General features: G+C 37.5%; 1 protein-coding gene across 1 annotated transcript in view; it reads right to left on the reverse strand.

Annotated features, from left to right (window-relative positions):
- Positions 1 to 12233, reverse strand: part of GRM5 (glutamate metabotropic receptor 5) — a 217074-nt gene that overhangs the window by 165404 nt on the left and 39437 nt on the right. The window contains exon 1 of the mRNA XM_080375144.1: positions 1 to 12233. This exon is cut by the window's right edge and continues 39437 nt beyond it. Coding sequence (XP_080231270.1) covers positions 1 to 272 — 272 coding nt within the window. The 5' untranslated portion in view covers positions 273 to 12233.

Raw genomic sequence — 12233 nt, forward strand, 5'->3', positions numbered from 1 at the left:
CTGCCCAGCAGCAAAAATTCTCCAGCGAGTCCCAGGCGCCTCATAGCCATTAAGAGACCTCTCACAGTCATGCCTTCACAGAAGCAAGCAACCACTCGTGCCTTGGGCAGGTGGCTCCGAAGTTTTCGCAGCAGCTTGTCAAAGCTCTGTTCACCAGCATTGCTATAGATCTTGTAGGAATGTGCAATGCAGATCCCTTCCTTGGCCGCCATATCTTTGAAAGCTTCCATTCCACTTTCACCGTAGTTTCCTAAATACAAAGAGAAACACATATGCCCGTATTAAAATTTGCAAAGCTTTTCTCGCTTTGGAAACAGCAGACATTTTAAAGAATATGTTACATATCTGTGCAGAGACCAATGTACCGATCTTAACAAAATAATATTAACATTTTAGTGAATCCATTTTTCAAGTCAAGATGAACATTTTTTCCTCAAAACTTTACTTCTGTTTAGAAGCCTGCATCTTTGCTGAAACAAATGCTGTTAGGTACCTCAGTAGCAGTGAAGATCTCGTCCACAAGGTGTACCTCAATAGATGTATAAATTGCCATCTCTTCTGATTCCCTTAAGTTGACTGAATGTGGCCAAGTGCTCTGGGGTTTATTTCAGAAAATTTAAAAAGATATGTTCAGAACAAATTTTGAGGTGTAATATTTTAAGTGTAAGCAAAACCAAACAATGACTCATAACAACACGACTTTGATAATAACGCAATCTGAAAAGCAGCAATTTTTTAATTACACTGAAAGGTAAAACTTACTGTGTTGAAGAAAGAACTTCTGGAGAATGAGTAGCAAAATTGAGGATTAGCATTATAGGTATCACAAGATCACAGATTAACTAAATATACTTCTAGGGGTTTTTTTGGGGGTAGGGTTTGTTTGTTTGGGGTTTTTTTTTCTTTATTAGTTGTCTACCAATCCAACAGGAAAAACATCTTCAACCTATTCTTCCTCTATGGGATAAACTGGTAATAAATATTAACAGATAGATACATTTGTTCTTTATGCTGTCTCACCATAAAAAATTTCTTCATTGACAGGCCTACATAAAAGTCACGGTGCTTAAACAGTGGGTGTACTGATAACACTGACAACCATCCTGACCAGGATCGTCTTTCTGGTTCCCTGTGCTCCTCCATCTGGCTGTCTAAATCTGTTTCATGTCTCATTTAAGTAAGTATGCCTCTGAGGAAGGAAATCTTTCTCCAAAATATTGCCTTAACCCCTCAGTAATATTCCACAGAAACACAGTCAGTAAATTAATAAGACTGGGAGTGTTAAAGTAATGCTGTTGCAAGGAATTGCTGATCCTTCACTTATTTCTGTTAGTTTGCAGCTGGAAGAAGCTGTAAGGAAAACACCTTCTTTTACTAACAGAGTTGCAAGTATATAAGAGCACTGACAGTGAAAATGCATGTGAAGCAGTGAGAATCAGACAGCTGCATGGGGACTGCTGTCTCTTTTTGTGACCCAGAACATCGGAGCTGTCAAGCATCCAGCTTGCCCACCTGGGGAGTTGTCCCCGTTGCTCTGGTGCTAAGTTTAGAGGCTGTATTACACTCAGCACCGTATATGAATGTGAAAACCAGTCTTCCCTTTGAAGATCTTACCACAGAAATAGGCAAAAGAGACAAAGAGCAGAAGAGAGGAAATACCATCACCTTCACATCAGGAATAAATCACTGCCACCCTGAACCTGTGCCTGAAATGGTGCCCAGCCAGAATGGCAACCCAAATGCAGATCTCCTTAGCTAATATGACTTTCATTTTCCTATCCGCTGTAAATAGGCCTGGTGGAAAACCCAGGACTATGCAACTTGTTCCTGGGAAAATGCCTTAAGATTTTTTAAACTCAGTGGTTGCAGTGCTTCCTGGGAATCGTAAATCAGGTGCCTGGTGCTTCCCCACGTGTCACGCTCTCAGGGCAAACTTTGTTTCCTGTAATACATGAACATCAGGTGATCCCCACGAGACACTGAAGCGGTTCAGCTAGAGGTTGAAAATGTGATGCCTCATGAAAGATGTATGATAGCCTCAGAAGTCGGTCTGAAGGAAAAATAGGGGTCAGTCATATTTAACTCCCACTGGGCCCTGAGGCCATCTGAAATAAAATTAAGCCGTTTGACAGGAAATACACTTCTTTGTTTAAAATTACTCTCGTTTAGGTCAACCTGGATCAACATTAAATGTTCTGTTTCTCTTTTTCCTAGCAGGAAACAAAAGGAAAAAAAGGCCATATCAAACTTTGCCATAGAAGATGAAAGTTTGAAAAAAAGCTGTTCCATAGTATACCTCAAAGAGATTGAAATTCTGAAGACTTCATTTTCTGTCAAAAAAAACCCTGTCAATGGAAAATTCCCAGCCAGGTCTAACTGACTTACAGAACTGGATCTCTTCAATGTTCCAGATACTGCTGTCTTTGAAAGTATTATAAGAGTACAAACTGTTACCCTGAGGCTTGCTATAAAGCTGAGAACAGGTTTAATTACAGCACTGAAAAATAGGAAGTCTTGCAACGAACATGAAGTGCATTAACTCTCTTCCAGTTAAATAAAGTTTGCTCTAGCACAAATGCCATGGTCTCATCATGGATCAAGACGGGGAGATTTTGTGAAACCATACAGAAAGCAATGCAACATCCAAAGCAAGAGGAAACATGTTAAACTACCAAGGCCACTTAGAAAAGTGTTACATTCTTAACATTTGGAAGAAAACCATCTTGGCAGTCCAAATCTGAGAGTGACTGAGTTCTCCAGCTGGGAAAACTATAGCTGTATGGCATAATCTCAAGGGAGGTTTGATGAAAACAGAAAGCAGCTTTGCTTCAAGATGCTCACACAAATACACCAGTGGAGCTCTTGTCATGATCATTGCTGATTAAACTCTACTTAATTAATTATTCATATTGAATTCCCCTGTTGTGCAAGAGGTTTGATGAGGTATGTATATTTAATTTGAGCTATACTTTGGGTATAATGAACACTCCTTGATGGAAAAAGAAAATCTTTCCCGTTAAACTCCTTTGCACACAGATTAGGATGGATTTCTTCTGGGCTAGCTTTCTTTCAGTGTAAAACCTGCAAGTGCATGAAGGTATACATGTAGCACTGATGGAGTGGGAGTGGAAACTGGGTAAGTTACATTACATCTTTCCTTGAGGATGAGATGTGAGGTTCACAGTGGAAGATCATCGCCATGCTTGGAACCGTGCTCCTCATGGACATCTGGTTCTTGAACTGTGGTATATCCACAGCAGTACTATCAAACCTGCCACAGCAAGAGCAAGTTCCCTCTAACAGTGCAGTTCTCACTCTTCATCCAGGTCTATGACACAAGGAGAAGGATTACAGGGACTTTAGGGTTTGCACACATGGATGGACAAGTGAGCACTTATGCAGCCTGACCCTGAGGAGGAGTTTGTAGTTTCACCCCCAAGGGAAAATTAATTCAGACTTCCTAAGCTGGAATCAAAACGTCTTCTGTGAGTCTCCTGTGATCATACAACCATAGACTCCTTTAGGAAAGGTCCTTTAAGATCATCAAATCCAACTGTTAAACCCACGACTGCCAAGTTCACCACTAAACCATGTCCTTAGAATCATAGAATCATTTAAAGCTGTGATGGAGGCTGCCTATGTCCTGGCAATGTATCTATGTACCTAATTTGTTCCCATCTTTAAATTTAAAGAAAGATCCTAAGGAAAAAAGCAGAAGGGAAGGATTGATTACTTTTGCTTGGCTAGTTCCAATTCAGCAGAAAAGACTCAGCAAACAACACAATCTGGAGCTGAAGTATGGTCAATTTGTATTCAGTTTCTCTTCTCCCACCGAACTCCATCTCCATTTCAGCATTTGGAAACTGGCACCTCTATATTGTGACTGGTTCAGCTGGAGGAGGTATCACAATTTTTTACTGGATGTTCATCTCCTACTGAAAGTTTGTCTGTCAGTGGCGTAATCGGAGTTGCTAGCTGTCGATGTTTTTTGTAAATATGCCCTATACTCATGGCAACAACTGGCAGCTGGGTTCTTTTCAAATGCCAGCCTGAATCCTGCATGTTGCCTACCTGAATGTCTGGCCCTAAGCCCAGTTCAAAAGCTACTCCCATATGTCTCTGCATGTTTGGAAAAAAAAAAAATAAAAAAAATTACATCATCATGCAAAAGACTCAGCCCTGCTTTAGAGTTGGAATTTTGTTCAAAACTCAAGCATATGCGTCCCCACCTACAGTCTAACTATAACAATCTGTTAGTTCCACTTCCCATGAATCAGTACTAGAAACTATTAAGAAGCTTAAAAAGAACAGATTGTGCTTTTTTCCCCGATGAAGCTTAATATAGTACAGTACATAATAATACCTCAATCTGATAGAAAAGGGTCAGGCAAGCTGCAGGCTGCTCTTGCTGCTCCTCCTGCCTAGCAGTTGAGCCAACTAAACTATCTAACCATAAACCATCAAGATCTTACCTGCATTACACTGCAAAACAACAAGGTTTTAAATTTTAAAATAATAGGCAAAACACACTGACATTACTCTATCACACTAGAAGTTATCAATATGAGATAAAAAGTCTTTACAGCCAAATGGAATAATAAACTACAATTTCTTCTGCCCAGGGATTTTCGGGGTGTCACACATTTCTTTTTGAATACAAGAGCTTTTTTATCATTAGCCACACATTCAAATTGTTATCAAGTATTTGTTTAGTTGATAAGAGAGTTGCAGTGAATATAGATGAGAAGCAACCTTTAGGAGAGATTTAGGATGTAAAATTGCTTATGGCAGGTCACAGTGAAAATTCACAAAATAAAAAAAGAGGAGGCTCAAGTGAAATTGAAGAAACGTTTTATGTCATTCATTTAGCTGGTGATAATCCTACCTACCACAAAGCATATTTATTTAAGTAGAAATGCTACCATCATTTTTATAGACAAGGAAGAGCAAACCAGAATAATACACTATGCTGTTTCTGAGTCACAGAAAAGAAGCCAAGTCAGGTTGAAATTCTCAGTAGATGTTTTGCAAGCAATACAAGGAATATAGAGCTTCACTTTTTACTAGCTTTCATTGGCACCGATACGACACACTTTGCCAGAAATTGCTAAAAAAATCTAAGTAGGTAGAATTTTGAAAATGTGTGTGGGAGTAATAGAAGATATTTATGAAAGGCAACACATTGCTTGATTACCAGGACGATCTTCCTGAAAGTCAAGGATATGGGGGTGTAGAACAGTTTCCCAAATGGAAATGTTAGAGGTCTTTTCGACTGCTAAAATTCAAATTAATCATGACAAAACACCAATGCTACCTACTACTACTGATACCTACTAGATATTGCCCAAATTTAACTGCGTATGACCATTTAAAGTTTCATCACTACTAAGAATAGGGACATAATATCAAATATTTTGAGCAGCTATAGCAACCACATGCCATTGATATAACATGATCAAAACCACAGCCTCCCTGCTACAGTTATGTTTGCAAATGAAGCATTATTTCATCCTAAAGGGTACAAACCAAATGAAATCAAATCACATGTGCCTGAAATTCTGCAGCTGTCTATGTGTGCTAAAGTAAGAAAAAATGTTTTTCATTTGACAAAAATATTTTATTTAAATGATTTTTAAATAGGATTTCAGTTTCTATATTAAGTATATATGTATAAAACAACAAAAAATGAAATTAAAAAGGTCATTTTGAATGCAGCCCATTAAAAAATACCTTAAATGAGACTAGTTCCCCAAAATATAGTCTGCTTTAATATTTCCAACCAGATCTTCTCCTCAATCATCACTCAGAGACTGGGCTGTTTCACTTCAATTATCTTGAGCACTAGACAGCAACTTCAAGGCCTTTGAGCTCTTTCCTTGTAAGATATTCAAACTGAAAATCTGAATTTAATGGGGAAAAAAAATTATATGTACACATACACATTTGTAAGGATGTTACTCTTTTTTATAAAGTAATCTCTAACATTCGGAGTACAAGTAGTCAAATGCTGCTCGGTGAAAGGGCAACGACCCAGAACAGGTCCCACTAGGGTCTCCCCAGCACGACACCAGGCCATATCTCCAGCACCATGCCTCATCTGGAGCTGCATACCAGAGCAGACGTTATGAAGCTTCTTCATAGGGCTGCTGCAGAATTGTGGCACCGAACAGGACGCAGCCAAGGTGGAAGACCCCTTGATGAAAATATGGCTTGTTATATGCAATTAGTTCTCACACAGGAGTGGTTTTGCTGTGAGATCATGCTCTTTGGCAGGAGTTGTCAAGGTTTATCTGTTGCTCCTCAGGCAGAACCAAGCGATGATGCTGAGAGAAGGTTTCTCCAAGAAACAACTACTCAAGCAAAGCGGCCAGGCAATGTTGACTGGGCTTGGAGAGGTGTCAGAGAACTAGAAAACAGAAAGGGCGCAGCACAGGGCAAAAGTTCCCTCAGTGACTAATTTAAGACTACTACCTACTCCATCCTTAAAATTGCTGTACCTGCCTTCCTTAAGCACAGACCATCTCAAAGTGATTCAGAGGCATGATCTAACAGCTAAGGCCTTATAAGGGACAAAACCCACATGGCTGCAGTTAGGACTGTCCTTAGCAATCTGTATGATCATGGAGAACTCATGTATCTCTACCCTTGTTCATCTTTTCTACTCAAACTGAAAGCTCTTTTGAGCAGCATTTACGTATTGCTAAGGGGTCACAAAACTCAGACCCGAAAGGATTGCCTATATCCCTGGTAGCTTGATAGATGAAGATACTACAATTCAAGGTATTTCAACATAAAGAAGAATTAGTTGTCAGGACTTCAATATGATTCTGTGAACAGTTTTGAGATTTTCAGGTTTTTACCTTTGAGGACAAGAAGTGTTTTCATAATTGCAAACATATCAGCTAACTGAAACCTCCACCTCTAATCCTCTTAAAATTCAATTCAGTCTGATTGAATTAGTTTGTTGAAATGATCTTATATATTTAATTATTATATTGACCATTTAATCATTTCATATATGCCTCATATTACCTTCCATAATGTAAAATAAAACTCAAAACTAGTTTATTTTTATTTTTAAAATAATTAACTGAAATATTTTGGCATTCAAAAATAAATCCAATGTTTAATTAAGAAATTAATTAAGCTCTTTTCTGTGAGGTTTTTAAGTTTCAGCTACTAGGTATTTTCTGACCAGAACTTTTCATCCAAAGGTATTTAGACTAGCTCCACTCATAAGGTCTTTGCTTAAAAAAAAGAATGTTTAAATTATTTTAGTGACAATAATATACAATATGCATCAAACATAACTGTACTTAATTATATTAATATATCTGTTCATTATCTCCTCATCTAAAAGAGCTCAGAAGTATCCCTTTGATACCAAAGTTTTTCTTATCTTTCTCATCTTCTCTTGGCTATTTTGAAATAATAAATTCATTCCTCTTAAGAAAATGATGACCTAGTTTCACAGTTTAATGCACCTCACTTCTGTTTATTTTTAAATTATCACTTCCTAACGATAAAAGAAAGATTCATTTAAACATTGTTGTTATGTGAGAAAAGGGAACAGTCTGGAAAGAGCCTTTTCTGTACACATCCTTTGATCCGCCCTGCTAACTGGCACGTCTGCAGCTTTGTGGCCTTGTCCATTGAGCAATGTTTGAAGTCCTCCATGATGCTAATGTCTGCTAAAGGATTTTAAGCTTGACAGCTTTTGCAGAAACATGCTGCCATCGCTGACTGCTGTCCTTGTTTTCCTACTGGAGAGATTAAACATTTTCTGTACTTTCTGTTCGTGAAATAAATCTTTTGATCTACCTGACTCCAAGATATTTCCTTTAGATATTTCCTGTATCATGTTATAATTTCATTTCAAAACAAAATCATTAATGAAAGCACAGTTCCTAGTGGACTCCAGGGATACTCTAACTTTACTTTCATTTGCATTTAGGTTTATACTTTTCAGTTTTTGTTTGGTTTTCAGATAGAAATGAGGACATAGGAGACTGACAGTGTTAGACTGGAGGCTGTTCCTTTCGGGAGACAAATGCTGTGTCAGAAAGAAAAGGGCTTTGCAGTAGGAACACTTGTCTATGACCCTGTACCCTTCATTGTAAGCATAGTGAATCCCCAAGGAATGCAGCTACCTGGGGTTTTTCACTAGTTGGACCCAGTCCCAGTTCTGGTTTAGGCTATTAATTATTACATTTCTCAAAAGAGCTGTCCCCTTCTACATGTGAGTAACATCTCACTTCTGTATATTCATAACCTGTAGCATACCTTCATGTAATATTAGTTCTTAACACTGCTATGGTTTGTAACTCATCTTCTCTGAAATATACTTGATGTCCTATTCTGCTGCTGTTGTAGATAAGCACTACCAGAAGTCATCCAGCAAAAAGGGGCATAATTCAGGGATTAGATAGATTCTGAAGGCCTTCAGTTAATCTTCTGAGTTTTCTGGTAAGTGCTTCTCTTTCTGCCCTGTCTCCTCATATGTGAAATTGAGGTAAAAAAAAAATCCTGACAGCGGTCATGAGAGAATAAATATATTATAGATCAAGAGAAACTCAGACAACTACAGTAATGAGAGCCACATTTATGTGGAATTCTTGGAGCATATTAATCATTCTTAAAGTATTTTATGTAGGATGAGAAGGCTTATACTGTGTGACTAACTACTTTCTTGGACAAAGTCTCATTTTAGTGACATGTTGGGTAACAGTTTCCTCTTGGTGGATAAAGATTGCATTTCAGAAGACTATTTGAAAAACGTATTTGAATATTTTAGGGGTAGAGGTGGTTTTCAAATTATAAATTCAGAGGGTATTGCCAGGTAGGAGACTACCATCCTCAGCTTTTGGATGCAGAAACTGAATAAGGAAGATAGTTACAGACCAGGGTTGAAGGCAAAGATATGATGTCCTGAATTTCAGACTATGTTGCCCTAGGGCAAAAGAACAGTTAGCTATTAAATAATTACAGAATAATTTTTGGTGTAGAAGCTCTTTACAGTGGTGGAGATCTCATGGCTAACTTGGAAAATCTGTCCCAAGACAGACTAGCCTTTCACAAGATCTTCTTCTCTAGTTCTTAACCTGTTCTTCTATGTTCTCTTTCAATTTAAGCCTACTGTATTTTGTCCTACGAAATATGAGAATAACTTCTCAAAATTGTGTTTTCAGAAGTCCTTAATGGTTTTGAAGACAAGCACCATGTCCCTGCTTATTTTTTTATTTTTTTTAAGACTAAGCACTTTTAATCTGATGATCCTGTTTTCTACCCTTCTTTTCATACTTCTGGTTTTCTTGTGGTTGATCTCAAATTAGTTCTTTTTGTCCATCCAGCATGATGTGCAGTTTTTGTGAAGGTATTGTATTTTCTCCACTGTGTACCTTGCCTGAGCAGGGTAGAACTGAAAGACTATTTCATATCTCTGAAATGTATTACCTCTTTGTATACTTTCAGTATGATATTTACCTTGTTTAACAATGGAATGACACTTTTGACTTCAGTTTAACTTGTGATCCATTTTAAACTTCTGGGTCTTTTTTCTGCAGAACTGCTTCTCAGTTGATCACTCCTCACCCAGTACTTAAGCAGCCAATTATTCTGTTCTAGGAGCAGCTTCATCCAGCATGATACTATTTACAGATTTAATAACCACACTCTGTTTATCAATTCAAATCAGTGTTGGCAGTATCAATTAAAAACAGATTCAAGGCAGACCTCTAGGAAAGCCTTGAGCTTGCATCTCTTGTTAGGAAGCTAATAAGTGAGAAATACAGTCTGAATAAAGTTTTAAAGCCATTTGTGCACCTAAGACAGGGAAGGCTAGATTCATATCTTCTTAATGTGCTTATAAGAATGCTCATATGCAATAATAAAAAAAATAATTATTTTAAGGTACAGTCACTCATTCTTCACAAGTGCTTGAACTGGATACTAGTTTGGCTTGATATGATTTATTTTTGAAGAACACGCATTGTTCTTTCTTTATAACACCAGAAGGAAATTGCCCATTTCTTACAAACAGTTGTTTATTTGTTGTAGAAATCACATTGGCTGAGCTCTTTCCTCACTTTCTTTTTCAAGATTTCAGTTTGTTGGAACCTCATACGTATGCCAAATTTCTCCAGGAAAACCATTAAAGTCTTTTACACTGTTTCAATCAATTCAGCAATGTGGATGAACCAGATGTTTTAAGAACTTATCGTTATCTAATCCCTAGAAATTTCTATAATTTCTGAATTTCCTTTACTTTATTCTAGCATGATGTAAAGTATGACAGGTAGAATTTAGATCTTGAACAAAATCTAATCCTAAAATCCTTAAGCCACTGCTGCCTAGATTTAATGTCACTATTTATCAAGTATTCTTCACATTCAAGTCTCCAAGTACGTATAAGATGTCACTATGTCAAATGAGAATTATTTTTTGACCAGAAAGATCATTTTAACAGAACAAATAGATTGTGGCCTCACAATTTTCCACCCTCTTTCCAAGAAAGATAGGTTATATACTGATTAGTATAGCACTTTTTCGGAAATCGAAGAATATGAGTTTGAACAAACTCAGGCTAAGGAGGAAACAAGACTCAAATATTCATTATGTTCTAGGACCATATTATAGTTGCTAAGCTATGATATAAAAAAAGGTAGCCTCTTTCTCTACCCATGTCTTAAGAGAAAATAAGCCTATTTTCAGGATAAAGTTCAGACTGGGAAACAAATTGAACAGTAGTAGTTAAAGATGTGATCTGTACCTGTCTTGTTTTCTTGCACATTAACACAAAGATTTTCTGAACCAGATGCTGAAGTATCTCGCCCTATTTAGGTGTTAGACAGAGAACCTGCATACCAAACACAGAGCTAGATACCCCTTGACAAGCATCAGTAACCTAAAACTACAGACTTTGCAATACATCCTTCTGAGACAGATACATTCCTTACTGCATCTAGCCTGAAATCTTTCAGGAAGACAACAGCTGTAGCTGAAGATAGTTTGATCTTTTGGCAATTTAGGACTTTACTTAAAGTTTCTGGTCCTCTGCCTATAAAAGTGTCAGTCCCTAGCCTCCATTTTTATCTTTTCCCATCTTATTTTTTTGAGGAGGGAGGGTGTGTGTGGATGGATGTGTGTGTGTATGTAATCCATGATACAATAAACTGGAAAATAAACTAGAAAAATTATAGAAATTGTAGAATAAATAGTCAGTCGGGGGAAATTTTGAACTCATATTCCTGACATCTTATTTATAGTTTCATTAAGTATTTCCCTCTATAATTTCTAATTGACTGACCAGATATCAGAGTAGCAAAACATTTCTACAACATACTCACCTACTGAAAAGAAAACTGTTGAAAGAAAACCAAACTGCCTTCAGGCAATGAAAAAAGTGGGCAAATTAATCTATCTGAGCATGGACTGAAATGGCCAAGCTGTTTCACATCAACCATTAAATGACCATTAGGACATTCCTTCTCCATTCCATCACTACATGTTACCCCATTAAATTATTAAGAGACTAGGAGTGTTAGAACTGACGTGTTTTCATTTCCTTTTGGAATAATGCTTACTTTCAGCATGTTTAGGAACCATGCCATATATTTAATGAACAAATGTATTTTCTTCAAGAAGGTTCTCCATAACCTGAATGCCTAATTTGGGGGCAGGGATGGAGCAAAGGGGAGCTGATCCCATAGTATAGTTGACATGACTTTGCGAATTTCAGCATTTGAAAGATCAGCATTGGCACTTGGCATGGCAGATTAATGAGCATTCAGAGTGTTCTGAAGATCAGTCTGGGCTAATTCAGCTGGATCTCCCTGTCAAATGCCCTTTAATTGACATGATTTCAAGGATGCCATTGACAGTAAAGGAAACATGTTTTGGGCACTGCTGTTGCTTTACATATTTCTGTTGTTTACAGAAACACTGCAAATAAATTTTGCCTAGAGGGGCGATGAGAAATATATTTACAGTTATTCTAGAATGCTGGGCTTTCCTGGAAGTACACGGAACAGAAACCTTTTGGCCAAAGAGCAGATGGTAAAATGATCAGAGGACCAGAAACTCTTTTTGACTGTGAGATGCTCAAGGCCTCATGTGATGTGCTAAACACTGTTATCTAGCAAAGTTAGCTTCTTCCTTAATGAAACATGCAAATTACTTTCAACTGGACAATGTCGAGGGTGCCAGCCAGGATACAGAAACATTGTAAAGTTTTT

This window comes from Falco punctatus (genome assembly GCF_963210335.1).
Source record: "Falco punctatus genome assembly, chromosome: 2".
Taxonomy (NCBI): Eukaryota; Metazoa; Chordata; class Aves; order Falconiformes; family Falconidae; genus Falco; species Falco punctatus.